Source organism: Bombina bombina, chromosome 2 (genome assembly GCF_027579735.1).
Source record: "Bombina bombina isolate aBomBom1 chromosome 2, aBomBom1.pri, whole genome shotgun sequence".
In the NCBI taxonomy this organism is placed as follows: Eukaryota; Metazoa; Chordata; class Amphibia; order Anura; family Bombinatoridae; genus Bombina; species Bombina bombina.
In genome coordinates, this window is record NC_069500.1 from 495,085,007 (window position 1) to 495,105,764 (window position 20,758).

Here is a 20,758-nt window from a genome sequence, read left to right on the forward strand (position 1 = left end):
AACATCTCAGTTTTCTTTTGAAGGAGGTCTTGCCACATTGGAAGTTTCAGAAGCTAAGCTTATGGAGGAACCGAAGATCCCTAAACTTGATAGTCTATGAAGAGAGGAAGGTTCCTAAAACCTTTCCAGTACCAGATCGCATGGCGAGCATTATTTCAAGTGAGTGAGAGAAGATTGGATCTCCTTTCTCTTCCTTGTCTACTTTTAAAAAACTGTTCCCAGTTCCTGATTCCCACCTGGACCTTTGGAGTTTTGTCCCTAAGGTAGGTGGAGCCATTTCTACTCTGGCTAAGCATACTACCATTCTATTGGAGGTTACCTCTTCCTTTAGGGATCCAATGGATAAGAAATTAGCAAGCTACTTAAGGAAAAATTTTCAGCATATGGGTTTTTCATTATTCAGCTGGCAGCTGCTGTGGCCGCTGTTGCAGGCGCAGCTTCTTACTGATGCGACTCCTTGTCGGAGCTCATTGAAGTCGACTCCTCTTTGGAGGACATTCAAGACAGGGTCAAGGCTCTTAGGATTGCCAATTCCTTTATTTTTTATGCTAATATGCAGATTGTTCGCCCGAGCAAGCCCGAGCAATCTAAGGGTACTTGGAAGCCCTCTCAGTCTTGGAACAAATCCAAACAGACCAAGAAGCCTGCCGAGAACAAATCGGCATGAAGGCGCGGCCCTCGATCCGGGCACAGTACATGACCACAATAGACTTGAAGGATGCTTATCTCCATGTCCCAATCCACAGAGATCATTACCAGTTCCTGAGGTTTGCTTTTCTGGATCAGCACTTCCAGTTCATAGCACTTCCATTGGCTTATCTACTGCTCCCAGAATATTTGCAAAGGTTCTGCTTGCTCTTCTAGCCGTGGCTAGATCTCAAGGTATTGCGGTAGCTCCCTACCTGGACGATATCTTGGTTCAGGCTCCCTCTTTTCCATTGGCAGGAGCTCATTCAGAATCGCTTCTGAGTCTTCTTCGGACTCATGATTGGAAAATAAACCTAGAAAAGAGTTCTATGATTACCTCTACCAGGGTAAATCTTCTGGGTGCCATCATAAACTCAGTATCCATGAGGATTTTTCTGACAAATCAGAGACGTTCCAAACTAGCTTTGGCTTGCCTTTCTCTACAATCCTCCACCAACCCATCGGTGGCTCAGTGTATGGAGGTGATAGGTCTGATGGTGTCTTCTATGGACATTATTCCTTTTGCTCGTTTCCATCTCAGACATCTACAACTATGCATGCTCATTCAATGTAACGGAAATCAATTAGACTTGTCTCAGCAGATTGTTTTAGACAACCAGGCGAGAGAATATCTCTCTTGGTGGCTCTGTCAGGATCATTTGTCTCTAGGAACGTGCTTCTTGAGACCGTCCTGGGAGATTTTGACTACTACGGATGCCAGCCTTTCAGACTGAGGAGCAGTCTGGGGTTCCAGGATGGCTCAGGGATCTTGGTCCCGGAGGCTTCTTTCCCAATAAATATTCTAGAACTGCGGGCAATTCTCAGTGCTCTGAGAGCCTGGCCTCAGCTCAGTTCTGCCCAGTATATCAGATTTCAATCGGACAACATTACCTTGGTAGCGTGTATCAACCATCAGGGAGGTACAACAAGTTCATTTTCAATGAACGAAGTGTCCCAAATTCTTTAATGGGCAGAGACCCACAATTGTTGTCTCTCAGCGATTCACCTTCTGGGGGTGGAGAACTGGGAAGCCGATGTTTCTCAGCAGAGAGTCCTTTCACCCGGGGAATGGTCTTTCCACCCTGCTGTGTTTTCCGAGATCACGCTCAGATGGGGGTGCCCGGAGATAGATCTCATGGCCTCTTGTCTCAATGCCAAGTTTCCAAGGTATGGGTCGATATCGAGAGATCCTCAAGCAGAGTTGGTAGACCCGTTAGAGGTTCCCTGGAGGTTGAGACTTGTATATCTTTTTCCTCCTTTGGCTCTACTGCCTTGTGTAGTACCTCGCATCAAGCAAGAGTGGGCCAGAATGATCCTAAAAGCGCCTTCTTGGCCTCGAAGGACCTGGTTTGCGGATCTAGTAAGGATGTCCTCCTGCCCTCCCTGGACGTTGCCTTGCTGGAAGGATCTTCTAATGTAGGGTCCTTTTCTTCATCAGAATCTAGATTCTCTACGTTTGACTGCGTGGCTCTTGAGCGTCAAGGTTTATCCAAAAGAGGTTTTTCTGATAAGGTCATAGATACCTTAATACAGGCTAGGAAGCCTGTCACAAGGCGTATTTACCATAAGGTTTGGCGAACCTATCTTCATTGGTGTGAGAAACGTGGGGTTCCATGTCACAAGGAGAAGGTTTCCATTTGTTTTTATCCTTTCTCCAAGAGGGATTGAAAAAGGGATTATCCACTAGTTCTCTGAAGGGTCAGATATCTGCTCTATCTTTTTTACTCCATAGGAGATTGGCTAATCTCCCGGATGTTAAGGCCCTGGTCTGAATCAGACCAGTTTTCAGGTTTGTTGCTCCTCCTTGAAGCCTGAACCTTGTTCTTAGAGTTTTACAGCAGGCTCCGTTTGAGCCCATGCATTCCGTTGACCTCAAGCTTTTGTCATGGGAGGTTTTGTTTTTGTTGGCTATTGTTTCAGCACGCAGAGTTTCTGAGACCGCTTTGTAATGTGATCCTCCTTATCTTGTGTTTCATGTGCATAGGGTGGTATTACGTACGAAGTTAGGTTTTTTTACCCAAGGTAGTCTCCGATCATAACATTAATCAGGAGATTGTTGTTCCGTCTTTTTGTCCTAAACCTTCCTCCCCTAAGGAACGTTTACTTCATAATCTGGATGTGGTTCGTGCTTTAATATTTTACCTTCAAGCTACTAAGGATTTTAGGCAGTCCTCTTCCTTGTTTGTCCTTTTCTCTGGCAAAGGCAAGGGCCAGAAGGCCACTGCTACTTTTTTTTCCTTTTGGTTGAGGAGTGTGATCTGCTTTGCTTTTGAGACAACAGCCTCCTGAGGGGATTACGGCTCACTCTACTAGGGTGGTTGCTTCCTCACGGGCTTTTAAGAACAAAGCCTCTATGAATCAGATTTTTAAGGCGGCTGCATGGTTCTCCTTACACACTTTTTCAAAATTTTAGAAATTTGATGTGTTCGCTTCGGCTGAAGCGGCTTTCGGGAGAAAGGTGTTGCATGCTGTGGTGCCCTCAATTTAAGGTCAGCCTCCTTTTTGTTTTTGTCCCTCCCATTTTTTTCATTAGTGTCCTCTGGAGCTTGGGTATTGGTTCCCAACAGTTATGAAGTTGTGGACTCTCCCTACCTTGGGAAGGAAAACTAAATTTATGCTTACCAGATAAATTCCTTTCCTTCCTGGCAGGTAAAGTCCACGACTGGCCCATTTTTTTTTGGGGGGGGGGGTTCGGCGGCTTCCTTTTTTAAATTTTTCTTCTGGCACCTCTATACCCTAATACGTCTCCTGCTTTTCCTCGTTCCCTCGGCCAAATGACTGGGGGCATGGGGAAGTGGGAGGGGTATGTATAGCCTTTGGCTGAAGTGTCTTTAACTCCTTCTGGTGCTCAGGTGTAGATATTCCCGACAGTTATGAAGTCGTGGACTCTCCCTTCCAGGAAGGAAAGGAATTTATCTGGTAAGCATAAATTTAGTTTTTTTTAATAACTACTAGGAAATACTTGTATTTTACAGTTAGTAATTGCATGTATTATTTAGCAAACCTCTTTCCAAAACAAAGATCATTTTTGTAGTAGCACTGTCCTGGAGATTCCTGAAAATTGCATCCCCTCCTGATTTTATGAAGTTGTGCCTATTTATGAGCATAAGGTATATTTGTTTTGACAACTGTTCTGTACTGTTATTTCCCACAGCACAGAAAGGAATTGTGAAATTCTGGGATGAATTTGGTTACATATCTGCTAACTGGAACCAACCACCTTCGGGTGAGCTGCGTTTTAAACGGAGACGAGCAATGGAGATCCCTACGACTATACAGTGTGGTGAGTTTTGTGTTTTTAGTATACACAAATATATAGATAGTCAAAATGAACTATGGTTGCGTATGCATGCACTTCCCTAGAGACATGTTTGAATGCAGGAAACAATATAGGCCTGCAACTTAAGGGGCTATACTACCTTTAAATGTAGTATAGCCCCTTAAGGACCAGGCATTTCAGACAAAATCTTGCACAATAGACCAGAGAATTTTTAGCATTTTTGCCATCACTACATTTAGACAATCCAAGGTTTTGACCTAAGCCCATTTCTCTTGTAACGTGTATCCAGTCCACGGATTCATCCTTTACTTGTGGGATATTCTCCTTCCCTACAGGAAGAGGCAAAGAGAGCACACAGCAGAGCTGTCCATATAGCTCCCCCTCTAGCTCCACCCCCCAGTCATTCTCTTTGCTGCCTCTAAGCACTAGGGTCTCTCTCGGCTAACAAGAATATTAACCAGGAAATAGTTGTTCCTTCTCTGTGTCCTAATCCTTCTTCGAAGAAGGAACGTCTGTTATACAATCTTGATGTAGTTCGTGCTTTAAAGTTCTATTTACAAGCAACTAAGGATTTCAGACAAACATCTTCCTTGTTTGTGGTCTATTCTGGTAAGAGGAGAGGTCAGAAAGCGACTGCTACCTCTCTTTCCTTTTGGCTGAAAAGCATCATCCGTTTGGCCTATGAGACTGCTGGCCAGCAGCCTCCTGAAACAATTACTGCTCATTCTACCAGAGCAGTGGCTTCCACATAGGCTTTTAAAAACGAGGCTTCTGTTGAACAGATTTGTAAGGCAGCGACTTGGTCTTCACTGCACACTTTTTCAAAATTTTACAAATTCGATACTTTTGCTTCTTCGGAGGCTATTTTTGGGAGAAAGGTTTTGCAAGCAGTGGTGCCTTTCCATTTAAGGTACCTGTCTTGTTCCCTCCCTTCATCCGTGTCCTAAAGCTTTGGTATTGGTATCCCACAAGTAAAGGATGAATCCGTGGACTGGATACACCTTACAAGAGAAAACAGAATTTATGCTTACCTGATAAATTACTTTCTCTTGTGGTGTATCCAGTCCACGGCCCGCCCTGGCAATTGAGTCAGGTAAAAAAAAATTGTTTAAACTACAGTCACCACTGCACCCTATGGTTTCTCCTTTTTCTTCCTAACCTTTGGTCGAATGACTGGGGGGTGGAGCTAGAGGGGGAGCTATATGGACAGCTCTGCTGTGTGCTCTCTTTGCCACTTCCTGTAGGGAAGGAGAATATCCCACAAGTAAAGGATGAATCCGTGGACTGGATACACCACAAGAGAAAGTAACTTATCAGGTAAGCATAAATTCTGTTTTTCGGATATTTCATGCCACCGGTTCGCCGTCAAATGCGGTCATATTAAAAAACAATGTTACCCTTTTCACAAACTTTGGGGTTTTCACAGAAATTATCATACTGCACATGCTGTCATAACTCATATGGTTGTAAAGCTTCTCTGGTATTCCCTTTGTTTAAAAATAGCAGACATGCATGGCTTTGCCATTGCTTTTTGGTAATTAGAAGGCCGCTAATGGCAGCTGTGCACCACACTTCTGAAATTCCCTGCAGTGAAGGGGTTAATCATGTAGCTTGTAATATAAAGATTACCCTTCTACCTTCTGATTCCTACCTGATCTATCCTAAACAGCTCTCTTCCCTTCCTCACCCCCTCTGGTCACCACCATCTTAGGTACTGGTAGACAGTCTGCCAATGTGAAGTTTTAATCTTATGATATTTTAGTTTTTGTTTTTAATTTTAAAAAAATATATTTTTTTATTTCTACAGTGTAGGATTCCCCTCCCATCTTCCATGATCCCTCCCAAACAGCTCTCTAACACTCGTCCACCATCTTAGGTACTGGCAGCTGTGTGCCAGTATTAATTTTATATAAAAAGTTACCTGTTTTTTAATTTTCTTTCATACAGGTGGTGAGAGTCCACAATCCATTACTCATGGGAATTACTCTTCTCTACCATTAAGAGGCAAAGATTCCCAAACCCCAAGAGCTCTATAAAATCCCTCCCACAATTGGAAAGTGGACTTTCTCAGTCAGTCTCTACATCAAGGGGAGTGGTTGCTTCACCGGGATGTGTTCAATCAGATTGTAGATCTTTGGGTTCTCCCAGAAATAGATCTGATAGCCTCTCGTTTGAACAACAAACTTCCCAGGTACTATGCGAGGTCCAGGGATCCTCAGGCATAGGTAGTGGATACTCTAGTAGTTCCTTGGTTTTTTTAGACTGCTTATCTGTTCCCTCCTCTGGTTCTTCTTCGTAGAGTGATTTCTAAGATAAGGCTAGTTGTTTGTAATCCTGATTGCCCCAGCTTGGCCTTACAGTATTTGGTTCAAATGTCCAGTTATCCTCCTTAGCCTCTTCCTCTGCAGTCAGACCCCGTGTCCCAAAGTCCTTTTTTCCATCCGGATCTCAAGTCTCTAAACTTAATGGCATGGAAATTGAACGCTTAGTTCTGAGACATAGGGTTTTCTCAGATTCTGTGATTGAAACTCTGATTCAGGCTTGTATACCTGCTACTTTGAAGGTCTATCACAAGGTCTTGAAGGCCTTTATTTCCTGGTGTATAAATCATGTTTTTTTTTTCCTGACATTCTTTCAGGATTCTTAGGGTTCTTCAGTTTTTGCAGGATGTCCTAGATAAGGGTCTATCTGCCAGTTCTCTGAAGGGGCAGATATCTGCTCTTTCAATTTTGTTCCACCAAAAGATTACTAATCTTTCTGATGTTAATTGTTTTGTTCAGGCTTTGATTCGTATTAAATCCGTTATCATGCCTATTTCTCCACTATGAAAACTTAACCTAGTGTTAAGAATTGTGCAGGTTCCTCCTTTTAAACCCATGCATAAATTAAACTAATTTTTTGGAATGTGTTATTTCTTTTGGCTATATCTATTGCTAGAAAAGTTTTTGAATTGTCTGCTCTTTCTTTTGAGCTTCCATTTTTTGATTTTTCATCAAGATATACGGCTGTTTTACAGACATTTATTTTTTTGCCTAAGGTTGTTTCTTCAGAAATATTTGGCAGAGAGATTGTTGTTCTTTCATTGTGTCCTAATCCTAAGAATGCTTCTGAAAGATCTTTTTGGATGTTAGGGCATTGAAATAGTATGTTGATGCTACTAAACTTCTAGTTCGTTTGTGCTTTTTTCTGGGTCTAGGAAAGGTCAGAAGGCCTCTGCTATTTATTTTGATTCACAGAGGTTATTTGGAGGTAGGTCATTCTCCATTGCAGCGGATTACTGCTCATTCTATGAGGTCAGTTGCCACTTCTTGGGCTTTTAAGAATGAGACTTCAGTTGATTAAATTTGCAAGGCAGCTACTTTGTCTTCTTTGCATACTTTTACTAAATTATACCATTTCTCTTGTTAAGTGTATCCAGTCCACGGATCATCCATTACTTATGGGATATATTCTCCTTCCCAACAGGAAGCTGCAAGAGTCCACCCACAGCAAAGCTGCTATATAGCTCCTCCCCTAACTGCCATTACCAGTCATTCTCTTGCAAGTCTCAACATAGATAGGAGGTCTTGAGAGTCTGTGGTTTTTTATACTTAGTTTATTTCTTCAATCAAAAGTTTGTTATTTTTAAATGGCACCGGAGTGTGCTGTTTATCTCAGGCAGTATTTGGAAGAAGAATCTGCCTGCGTTTTTTCTATGATCTTAGCAGACGTAACTAAGATCCAGTTGCTGTTCTCACACATTCTGAGGAGTAAGGTACTTCAGAGGGGGAATGGCGTGCAGGTTTTCCTGCAAATAAGGTATGTGCAGTAAAATATTTTTTTAAGGAATGGAATTGACTAAGAAAATACTGCTGATACCGAAGTAATGTAAGTACAGCCTTTAAATGCAGTGAAAGCGACTGGTACCAGGCTGATTGATAGAGATATATGCTAAGGTATGTGCAGTAATATATTTTTCTAAGGAATGGAATTGACTAAGAAAATACTGCTGATACCGAAGTAATGTAAGTAAAGCCTTAAATGCAGTGATAGCGACTGGATCAGGCTTATTAATAGACATACATACTCTTATAAGAATGTGTTTTAAAACGTTTGCTGGCATGTTTAATCGTTTTTTAACATATGTTTGGTGATAAAACTTATTGGGGCCTAATTTTTCCACATGGCTGGCTTAAATTTTGCATAGAAACAGTTATAGGGAAGGTAATCCACAGCTCAGCTGTGGCAGTTTTGTTGTGTCTGTTTAACCTCTTAAGGACATATGACGGAATTTTTCCGTCATAAAACAATTGAGCAAACTGAAAGCTCTGTCCTTAAAGGGTTAAAAAAATGTCGTTTTTTTTTTTTTTTTATCTGTTTTTTGCATTAAGGGGTTAATCATCCATTTGCAAGTGGGTGCAATGCTCTGTTAACTTATTACATGTACTGTAAAAATTTCGTTTGATTTACTGCCTTTTTTTACTGTTTTTCAAATTTTGACAAAATTTGTTTCTCTTAAAGGCACAGTAACGTTTGTTATATTTGCTTGTTAACTTGATTTAAAGTGTTTTCCAAGCTTACTAGTCTCTTTATTAGTTCTAACATGTCTAACATAGAGGAGGCTCTGTGTTTATTATGTTTAAAGCCATGGTGGAACCCCATTTTAGAATGTGTACCAGATGTACTGATTTCATGTTAAACAATAAAGATCATTTTTTGTATTTAAAAACATTATCACCAGAGGATTCTGTCGAGGGGGAAGTTATGCCGACTAACTCTCCCCACGTGTCAGACCCTTTGACTCCCGCTTTAGGGACTCACGCTCAAATGGCGCCAAGTACATCAAGGGCACCCATAGCGTTTATTTTACCAGAGGATTCTGTCGAGGGGGAAGTTATGCCGACTAACTCTCCCCACGTGTCAGACCCTTTGACTCCCGCTCCAGGGACTCACGCTCAAATGGCGCCAAATATATCAATGGCGCCCATAGCGTTTATTTTACAAGACATGGCAAAGGTTGTGTATAATACACTGGCAGCAGTATTAGTCAGACTACCTGAAATTAAAGGAAAGCAAAACAGCTCTGGGGGTAGATACAGAGCATACAGACGCTTTAAGAACCATGTCTGATACTACCTCACAATATGCTTAGTCTGTGGGTGATATTTGTGACTCAGGGAAGATGATTTAACCTGATTCTGATATTTCTACATTTAAAATTTATGCTTGAGAACCTCCACTTGTTGCTCAGGGAGGCTTTAGCTGCTCTGAATGAATGTGTACAATCGCAGTGCCAGAGAAATTGTGTAGACTGGATAAATAATATGCAGTGCCGGTGTGTACTTATGTTTTTCCAATACCTAAAGAGGTTTACTAAAATTTTTCATAAGGAATGGGATAGACCAGGTGTGCCGTTCTCTTCCCCTCCTATTTTTTAGAAGAATGTTTTCTAATAGTTGCCACCACACGGGACTTATGGCAGACAGTTCCTAAGGTGGAGAGAAGAGTTTCTACTCTAGCTAAGCGTACCACTACCTCTGGCGAGGACTGTTGTGCTTTTTTAGATCCAATGGATAAAAAATGTTTATTCAACAAGGTTTTATCCTGCAGCCCCTTGCACGCATTGCTCCTGTCACTGCTGCTGCGGCGTTCTGGTTTGAGTCTCTTGATGAGGCTTTACAGGCTCCATTGGATGAATATATTTGACAAGCTTAGAGCACTTAAGCTAGCCAATTCCTTTGTTTTCTGATGCCTTTGTTCCTTTGACTAGACTAACGGCTAAGAATTCTGTTTTTTACTATACTGGCGCGCAGAGCGCTATGGCTTATATCATGGTCAGCTGTCGTGACTTTAATAAATAAGCTACTTAACTTCCCTTCAAGGGGCAGACCCTATTCAGGCCTAGTTTGAAGGAGATTACTTATATCACTGGAGGAAAAGATCATGCCCTTCCTCAGGACAGGTCCAAATCAAGGGACAAAAAAGGCCTAATTTTCGTGCCTTTCGAAAATTCAAGGCAGGTGTGGCATCAACTTCCTCTAAGGCAAAATAAGAGGGAACTTTTGCTCAGTCCAAGGCGGTCTGGAGACAACCGGACCTGGAACAAAGATAAGCAGATCAAGGAGCCTGCTGCTGCCTCTAAAACAGCATGAGGAACGGACCCCTATCTGGTAACGGATCCTATAGGGGGCAGACTTCATTCTTCGCCCAGGCGTGGGCAAGAGATGCCCAGGATCCCTGGGCATTGGAAATTATACCCCAGAGATATCTTCTGGATTTCAAAGCTTTCCCCCCCAAAAAAGGGGAGTTTCTGCCTTTCACATTTATCTGCAAACCAGATAAAGAAAGAGACATTCTTGCATTGTGTACGTGACCCATTCAGTTCCAATAGAGGAACAGGGACACAGTTTTCCTCAAATCGGTTTGTGGTTCCCAAGGAAAGGAAACCTTCAGACCTATTTTGGATCTAAAAGATCTTAAACAAATTCTTTAGAATTCTATCATTTAAGATAGAAACTATTCGTACCATCTTAACTATGATCCAGGAGAGTCAATAGAGGACTACAATGGATTTGAAGGATGCTTATCCTCACATTACGATGCATAAAGATCACCATCGGTTTTTCAGGTTTGCCTTTCTAGACAGGCATTACCAGTTTGTAGCTCTTTCCTTTGGGTTAACTACAGCCCCTAGAATCTTTATGGAGGTTCTGGGGTCACTTTGGCGGTCCTTAGGCCGCGGGGCATAGAAGTGGCCCCTTATTTAGACGACATCCTGATACAGGCGTCAAACATCCAAGTTGCCAAGTCTCATACGGACGTAGTACTGGCATTTCTGAGATCGCATGGGTGGAAAGTGAACAAGGAAAGAGTTCTCTATCCCCAATATCAAGGGTTTCCCTCCTAGGGATTCTGATAGATTTTGTAGAAATTAAAATTTACCTGACGGAGTCCAGGTTGTCAAAGTTTCTAAATTTCTGCCGTGTTCTTCATTCCATCCGCGCCCTTTGGTGGCTCAGTACATGAATGTAATCGGCTTAATGGTAGCGGCAAGGGACATAGTACCGTTTGCACGCCTACATTTCAGACCACTGTAACTATGCATGCTCAGCCAGAGGAACGGGGATTACACAGATTTGTTCTCCTGTTAAATCCGGACCAAGAAACCAGAGATTCTCTTCTCTGGTGACTATCTCGGGTCCATCTGTCCAAGGGTATGACCTTCCGCAGGTCAGATGGGACAATTGTTACAACAGATGCCAGCCTTTTAGGTTGGGATACAGTCTGGAACTCCCTGAAGGCTCAGGGATAGTGGACTCAGGAGGAGACCCTCCTTCTAATGAATATTCTGGAACTGGGAGCGATATTCCATGCTTTTCAGACTTGGCCTCAGTTAGCAACTCTGAGGTACATCATATTTCAGTCGGACAATATCACGACTGTGGCTTACATCAACCATCAAGGGGGAACAGAAGTTCCCTAGCAATGTTAGAAGTCTTAAAATAATTCACTGGACAGAGACTCACTCTTGTCTAAAAGCTATCCCTATCCCAGGTGTTGAGAACTGGGAGGCAGATTTTCTAAGTCGTCAGACTTTTCATCCGGGGGAGTGGGAATTCCCTCCGGAGGGGTTTGCACAAGATCAAGCAGGAGAGTGCTTTGGTGCTTTTGACAGCGCCTGCGTGGCCACGCAGGACCTGGTATGCAGATCTGGTGGACATGTCATCCTTTCCACCACGGTCTCTGCTTCTGAGACAGGACCCTCTACCTCAGGGTCTTTTCAACCATCTAAATATAACTAATCTGAGATGGACTGCCTGGAGACAGAACGCTTGATGTTATCAAAGCATGGCTTCTCCGAGTCAGTAATTGATACCTTAATACAGGCATAAAAGACTGTCTCTAGGAAAATTTAACATAAGATATGGTGTAAATATCTTATTGTTATGAATCCAAGGGTTACTCATGGAGTAAAGTCTGGATTCCCAGGATATTATCTTTTCTCCAAGATGATTTTGAGAAAAGGGTTGTCAGCTAGTTCTTTAAAAGGACAGATTTCTACTCTGTCTATTCTTTTGCACAAGCGTCTGGCAGGTATTCTAGACGTTCAGGCATTTGGTCAGGCTTTGGTTAGAACCAAGCCTGTGGTTAAAAATGTTGCTCCGCCATGGAGCTTAAAGCTGGTTCTTAAGGTTCTTCAAGGAGTTCCATTTGAACCTTTTCATTCCATAGATATCAAACTTCTATCTTGGAAAGTTCCTTTTTGGTAGCTATTTCCTCGGCTCATAGAGTCTCCGAGTTATCTGCGTTGCAATGTGATTCTCCTTATCTGGTTCTCCGTACGGATAAGGTAGTCCTGTGTACCAACCTGGGTTTTTACCTAAGGTGGTATCTAACAAGAATATCACTCAAGAGATTGTTGTTCCATTCTTGTATCCTAATCCTTCTTCAAAGAAGGAACGTCTATTACACAATTTGGACGTGGTTCGTGTTTTAAAGTTTTACTTACGAGCTACTACAGATTTTCATCAAACATTCACCTTGTTTGTTGTCTATTCTGGACAGAGGAGAGGTCAAAGGACTTCAGCAACCTCTCTGTCTTTTTGGTTAAAAAGCATAATTCATTTAGCTTATGAGACTGCTGGACAGCAGCCTCCAGAAGGGATTACAGCTCATTCTACTAGAGCTGTGGTTTTCACTTGGGCCTTTTTTTAAATGTGGCTTCTGTTGAACAGATTACAAGACGGAGTCTTGGTCTGCGTTTCATACTTTTTCAAATTTAACAAATTTGATACCTTGCTTCTTCGGAGGCTATTTTTGGGAGAAAGGGTTTTTTACAGGCAGTGGTAACTTCCGTTTAAGTACCTGCCTTGTCCCTCCCATCATCCGTGTACTTTAGCTTTGGTATTGGTATCCCATAAGTAATGGATGATCCGTGGACTGGATACACTTAACAAGAGAAAACATAATTTATGCTTACCTGATAAATTTATTTCTCTTGTAGTGTATCCAGTCCACGGCCCGCCCTGTCACTTTAAGGCAGGTAATTTTTCCATTAAACTACAGTCACCACTGCACCCTATGGTTTTCCTTTCTCTGCATGTTTTCGGTCGAATGACTGGTAATGGCAGTTAGGGGAGGAGCTATATAGCAGCTTTGCTGTGGGTGGACTCTTGCAGCTTCCTGTTGGGAAGGAGAATATATCCCATAAGTAATGGATGATCCGTGGACTGGATACACTACAAGAGAAATAAATTTATCAGGTAAGCATAAATTATGTTTTTTATGTTTTTGCTTTCTTTTACAAGATACGATGAATCCACGGATTTCATCCTTACTTGTGGGATATCGCCTCCTGGTCAGCAGGAGGAGGCAAAGAGCTCCACAGCAGAGCTGCATAAATAGCTCCTCCCTTCCCTTCTAACCTAGTCATTCTCTTTGCCTGTGTTAGTGATAGGAAGGGGTAAAGTGAGGTGTTAGTTTAGAGTCTTCAATCAAGAGTTTATTATATTTGAAATTGTGCCAAAGTGTACTATTTTACTATAGGGTGTAGCCGTATTCCTTGTCAGATTCTAGAGTAGAGCTACAGGTGGCTTTTAGGCAATGGGAACTGGTGGGGTTTTAGCCTCACTGCGCCTCCCATACTTGTGCTGCCCTTCTGGATTATGGTCTTGGCATATAGTAACTAAGGCCCTTCTGTGTCCACAGAGCTGCTGGAGGGAGAAGACCCCTTGATCCTGTGGAACGTTTTCATGCTGTTACTCTGCATGGAGGTAAGTGCAGTCTTTATTATTCTGGGACATAAGATTAACTCAGAATAGGCTGTATGCTTCCCTATCTAATGTGTGGGGACTTAGATTTTATACACTACATAACTTTCTCCCTATGTGATCAGAGGTGGATAAGTTATTGGGCATTTTTCATGCTGCCTCAGAACCCATATAGACTCCCTTCAGTAATGCCTTCAAGGGCTTAATTTGTTATATGTTTGCAGCCCAGGAGAGTTACCATTTCAGTACTGCTTTCTAGGGCTTAATTTACTATATGTTTGCAGCCCAGAGGGGTTTATCCTTTCAGTACTACCTTCAAGGGCTTAATTTACTACATGTTTGCAGCCCAGGAGCGTTATCTGTGTTCAGGGGTGGGATGAGAAATAGTCGCTGCTTCAACTTTGTGTTCGCAGGGCGTTATTACTCTCTAATGGCTTTTGTGCATAGTAACTTGTGGCCGACAGAGAAATCCATGTGGCTCATCCCCTCACTCCCATGGGGTATATTTAATCTGCCGACAGGGAAGTTTTTTATTAAATTCCTGTGTTTCTACAGACCCCAAAAACTGATGTTCTTTACATGCATGTGTTGTGCATGTCTTTTCCCTGCGGCTTATTGTAATGAATAGAGAGCAGCAGCCGCCTGGGAGATTTACTTCATTGTTGGCGTTATAGGGGTTAACTGTGGTCGGGAAGCTGGCTAGTGTTTTAGTGCCATGCGGTTCTCTGGCGGCTCCATTTGCTATGTCATAGCAACCGGGAAGATTAACTGAAACTCCCACAATGTCCGGAGCTAAGGTACGCTCCATGGTTTGCGCGCCTTTTACTCAATCCCTTCTATCGACGCCAGATGCCTCTCGACTGTATTCGCAAATATAGTTGAGAGGCTCTGCGCGTGTCTGTTCCCCCCTTTCTATGGGCTCACAGTGATAGGTTTTCACAGGCTCGGTTGCGGTGGAGTTCCAGTTCTAGGGAACACACTGCTGTGGGGTGGGGGGTACATTTACAGTCTTGTTACTGAAGGGGAGTGAATAGAGAGATAGTGAATCCAAGGGCTACTCATGGTTTGGTTCACCAATAAAGGAGCCTGGTAAGATGGCAGTGTGCTATTTTATATAATGCAAACGCAACCCTGCTTTTCTGTGTCATACTAACTTTGACCCTACTGTTTATAGGTTGTGTTCCTGTAACTACCCATGTCCACTGTCATGTGCCCCTTAAAGGTCCTGTGGCCCAGTGGCCAGGTCAAGGGTTATGCGTTCGCTCCTAGCTGCAGCCGTGCAAGTTTTCTATTCTGCAGCTCATATAAAGGGATAATGTTGCTCTTTTACATTTTAAAGAGACAGTAGCATCATTCCCTGATTAAAATTTTATTGTTGATTCTCCGTCTAAAGCAGTGGCTGTTCGGATTATGGTGTTACCGGTCAATACCTGCTACAATGTTCTCTCTGATTAGAGATTAGACGTCATTCCTTGGGGAAAGAGTGGTTTCGATCACTACATCAGGCTATACTTTCTTATAGGTCACACACCAAGGTTTACAATGTCAACCATCTGTGTGTTTCCTACCGTCACTGGTGTGACGGCATATTGGCTAATTCTTTTGTTTCCCTGGACATTTGAAATAGTGTCTCAAGGATAACAAGCTGGAATTTGAATATTCTTTCCCCAGAGGAAGATTCCTCTGGGGAAAGAAGAGGGAGGCGTTTTTACGCTGTGTAAGAGACCTATCCTTCATGGGAGTATTTTGTCCCGTTCCAATTCAGGAACGGGGACAGGGTTTTTATTCCAATCTGTTTGTAGTTCCCAATAAGAGGGAATTTCCAGACCTATCTTAGCTCTCAAGAGTCTAACCAAGTTTCTCAGAGTTACATCTTTCAAGATGGAAACTATTTGTAGCATTCTTCTATTGATCCAGGAGGGTCAATTTATGACTACCATGGATCTAAAGGATGCATATTTTCATGTTCCTATCCAGAGATCATCACAAGTTCCTGAGGTTTGCCTTTCTGGACAAACATTTTCAGTTTGTGGCTCTTCCTTTTGGTCTGGCCACAGCACCCAGAATTTTCACAAAGTTTCTGGTTTCGCTGCTAGCGGTTCTGTGATCGCGGGGCATTGCAGTGGCGTCTTATCTGGATGATATATCTGATCCAGGCGTCGTTTTATCATATAACAAAGTCTCATACCGACATGGTTCTATCCTTTCTGAGGACTCACGGGTGGACAGTGAATCTAGAAAAGAGTTTGCTAGTTCCACTGACAAGGATTCCTTTCTTGGGGACTCTAATCGACTCTATATTCATGAAAATCTTTCTGACGGGGGTCAGACAGTTTAAGATTCTGGATGTATGCAGATCTCTTCAGGCCAATCCTTGGTCATCAGTGGGTCAGTGCATGGAGGTGATTGGGTTGATGGTATCGGCAATGGCTCAGACAGTAGAATGGAGATTACACAAATTTGTCTCCTCAAATAAATCTGGAGCTGAAGATAAGGGACTCTCTTCTATGGTGATTGTGGCTGGATCATCTAACCCAGGGACCATGCTTCCGCAGTCCCTCATGGGGTGATAGTGACAACGGACGCCAGCCTGATAGGATGGGGGAGCAGTCTGGAACTCCCTGAGGGCTCAGGGTGTATGGTCTCAATCGGAGTCTCTACTTCCCATCAATATCCTAGAGTTGAGAGCAATATTCAATGCACTTCAGGCTTGGCCTCAGTTGGCTTCGGCCAGGTTCATCAGATTCCAGTCGGACGATATTACTACTGTAGCTTACATCTCTCATCAGGGAGGAACAAAGAGTTCCTTGGCGATGACAGAAATAACCAAGATAATTCAGTGAGCGGAGGCTCACTCTTGTTTTTTGTCGGAAATCCACATTCCAGGAGTGGTAAACTGGGAAGTGGATTTTCTGAGCAGACAGCCTTTTCATCCGGGGGAATGGGAACTCCATCCGGAGGTATTTGCCAATATGATTCTCAGATGGGGCAGGCCGGAGTTGGATCTTATGGCATCTCGTCAGAATGTGAAGCTTCTGAGATACAGGTCCAGGGATCTAAAGGCCGAACTGATAGATGCCTTGGCAGTGCCTTGGTCGTTCAACCTAGCTTATGTGTTCCCTCCATTTGCTCTCCTTCCCCGGGTAATTGCTCGAGTCAATCAGGAGAGGGTTTCGGTGATCCTCATTGCTCCGGCGTGGCCTCGCAGACCTTGGTATGCCGAGCTTGTGGAAATGTCATCTCTTCCACTGTGGAAGCTTCCGTTGAGGGAAGACCTTCTCATTCAGGGACCCTTCCATCATCCAAATCTGATTTCTCTGCAGATGACTGCTTGGAGATTGACCGCTTGATTTTTATCTAAGCGAGGGTTCTCCGATTCGGTCATTGATACCTTGATTCAGGCGCGTAAGCATGTCACTAGAAAAATTTACCATAAGATATGGCGTAAATATCTTTATTGGTGTGAATCCAAGGGCTACTCATGGAGTAGGGTTAGGATTCCCAGGATTTTATCTTTTCTCCCGGAAGGATTGGAGAAAGGGTTGTCAGCAAGTTCCTTAAAGGGACAGATTTCTGCTTTGTCTATTTTACTACACAAGCATCTGGCTGATGTTCCAGATATACAATCTTTTTGTCAGGCTCTGACTAGAATCAGGCCGGTGTTTAGACCAATTGCTCCTCCTTGGAGTTTGAATTTAGTTCTTAATGTTCTTCAAGGGGTTCCGTTTGAACCTATGCATTCCATAGATATTAAGTTGTTATCTTGGAAAGTTTTATTTTTGGTTGCTATTTCTTCTGTTAGCAGAGTTTCTGAGCTTTCGGCATTGCAATGTGATTCTCCTTATCTTATTTTCCATGCAAATAAGGAAGTGTTGCGTACCAAACCTGGTTTTCTTCCTAAGGTGGTTTCAAATAAAAATATTAATCAGGAAATTGTTGTTGGTTCTTCCCTGTGTCCTAACCATTCTTCTAAGAAGGAGTGACTGTTACCTAATTTGGACGTGGTCCGTGCCTTGAGGTTTTACTTACAGACAACTAAGGAGTTTCGTCAATCTTCTTCCCTGTTTGTTGTTTTTTTTTCTGGGAAACGTAGGGGTCAGAAAGCTACGGCTACATCTCTTCTTTTTGGCTGAAGAGTATCATTCATTTTGCATATGAGACTGCTGGACAGCAGCCTTCAGAACGAATTACGGCTCATTCCACTAGGGCTGTGGCTTCCTCATGGGCATTTAAACATGATGCTTCTGTGGAACAGATTTGCAAAGCTGCGACTTGGTCGTCTCTTCACACTTTTTCCAAATTTGATACTTTTGCCTCGGCTGAGACAAGCAGTGGTACCTTCCATTTAGGTTCCCTGTCTTGTCCCTCCCGTTTCATCCGTGTACTATAGCTTTGGTATTGTATCCCACAAGTAAGGATGAAATCCGTGGACTCATCGTATCTTGTAAGAAAAGGGAAATTAATTCTTACCTGATAAATTTTTCTTTTACGATACGATGAGTCCACGGCCCTCCCTGTTTTTTATGAGACAGGCCTTTATTTTTGTTAAACTTCAGTCACCTCTGCTCACTGAGCTTTTCCTTTCTCTTCCTAACTTCGGTCGAATGACTGGGTTGGGAGGGAAGGGAGGAGCTATTTATGCAGCTCTGCTGTGGAGCTCTTTGCCGCCTCCTGCTGACCAGGAGGCGATATCCCACAAGTAAGGATGAAATCAGTGGACTCATCGTATCGTAAAAGAAACAAATTTATCAGGTAACAATAAATTTCCCTTTTTTGTGAAGCAGCCTTTGGTAGAAAGGTTCTTCAGGCAGTTTCTGTTTGATGTTTTATACCCGTTTGTAAGTAAATTATAAAAAAATAAAATATAAAAATTTAATTTTGGGGGTTGTGAATTTATTTTCTCAATGAGAAAGATCTTTCTTTCTAATGACACGGTGAGTCCACGGATCATCATCAATTACTGTTGGGAATATCACTTCTGGCCAGCAGGAGGAAGCAAAGAGTACCACAGCAAAGCTGTTAAATATCACTCCCCTACCCACAATCCGCCAGTCATTCTCTTTGCCTGTAGTGCAAGGAGGAGGTGAAGTTTAGGTGTCTGATGAGGTTTTCTTCAATTAAGATTTTCTTTCTTTTTTTTTTTTTAGCAAAGTAAGCTTACTCTGTTCTTTTCTCGGGTCTAGCCTAGTCCACATCAGTCTCTTCAGTAGGGCAGTGTTGGCTTTTGAGCACTTGAGAACTTGTGAGGTACAATCCCCAATGCGTTTTCTCAAGAATCTGCTGCCCTAACTAGAAAACCTGAGTAGGTTTACTCAGTTTTTCTCTCTTCACAGGTCCATGTGAGGTGCTGCATCCTCTCAAACCAGGTGAGCTGTCCTGCTGCCGGACAGCACTTTCAGATAAGTGCCATTTTAATTTTCTTTTGCAAGGAGATTGCTGGCACTTGTTACAGCTTAAAGCTGTCATATTTAATATGGAACTTTATTAAACCTTCATGTTTGGGGCTTCTTTTAGGCAGTTTGGGCATTGAGACTGTGAGGTTATTTATTTATGGTGGCTCAATGTGTTATAGTAGTTTTTATACTTTAACTTTTGGTCATGGAGATTACTGTTGTAAGCCGTTTTTTTTCGACAGTTAGGGCTCTGTAACCGCTCTATATTTAAAAATGAGCTGCAGGACAGGTAACCTGTAAAGTTAAAGCTGCTGAAGTGTATAGGTAGCCTGAGGTCTTTTTGGTTTGTTGCACACATTTCTATTTAAAGACACAGTACACATTTATTTTTTATTTTCAAATAAATAATTTTTACACACTATCCTTATTTATTACATAAGATGGATCAAGAGGCTTTTCAAACCATTATTCCAGGCAAAGTTGCTGCTTGTCAGTTATGTTTTGATGCTCAGGTGGCACACCCAGTTCCTTTTTGTTCCTCATGCATTAAGAGACCTTTAAGTTATAGAGATAAAATATTTGACACCATTATCCCAGGAAAAATGCTGTTCAGGTGTCTCCTGTTGCAGATATGCCGCAGCTTTTTCCTCAAGCGTCCCAACCTTTTCAGTCTCCACATAGAGTGCCCTGTGTTTCCTCTTGCAATCCTGTAGGATTTTCTCTACATTGCTTCCCAGGTATCCTTTGCGGTATCTCAGGCCTTGTCAGCTTTCCCCATGTTGCAGGGAAGGTGTAAAAGGAAATTTACAGAAACAGTTAGTAAGGTTTCTGTTCAAGTTCTGGCTATCCAGAGTGTCCCTTCCCATAAGCCTGAGGAAGAAGACATGTCTGTAGTGGTATCCTTCAGATTTAAGCTAGAACACCTTTGCTTATTACTTAAGGAGGTTTTGGCTACTTTGGACGACTTCGACACAACTATCGTAGTCAATCCTAAAAAGTCTAGTATATTGAACAAATACTGTGATGTTCCCTCTGCGGTGGAGGCTTTTCCGGTTCCTGACCGTGCTGCGGAGATTATTGCTCGAAAATGGGAAAGACCTGGTATTCCCTTTTCTACATCTCCTATTTTTAAGAAGATTCTATTAAGAAATCGTGGCAGACGATTCCTAAGGTAGAAAGAGCGATCTCCACTTTGGCCAAGAGGACTACTTTTCCCATAGAGGATAGTTGTTCTTTTAAAGATCCAATGGATACAAAATTGGAGGCTTTACTAAAAAAGATGTATGTCCACCAGGGTCTACAATGGCAACCTGCGGTGTGTATCACCACTGTTACCTGCGCTGGAGCTTACTGGTTTGATGCGATGTCTGAATCTCTTCAGACCAATACCCCTCTTGATGAGATCCAGGACAGAATTAAGGCTCTCAAGTTAGCCAATTCCTTCATTACCGATGCTTCCTTGCAGGTTATTAAACTGGGAGCCAAAATTTCTGGTTTTGCGGGCCTAGCCCGCAGGGCCTTGTGGTTGAAGTCCTGGTCTGCGGATGTTTCATCTAAATCTAAGCTCATGGCTATTCCTTACAAAGGTAAGACCTTGTTTGGACCTGGTTTGGTGGAAATTATCTCAGATATTACTGGAGGAAAGGGTT

General features: G+C 42.6%; 1 protein-coding gene across 1 annotated transcript in view; it reads left to right on the forward strand.

Annotated features, from left to right (window-relative positions):
• Positions 1–20,758, forward strand: part of LOC128649132 (ATPase MORC2-like) — a 457,352-nt gene that overhangs the window by 242,525 nt on the left and 194,069 nt on the right. Inside the window, 1 exon segment of the mRNA XM_053702217.1 lies at positions 3,842–3,970. Coding sequence (XP_053558192.1) covers positions 3,842–3,970 — 129 coding nt within the window.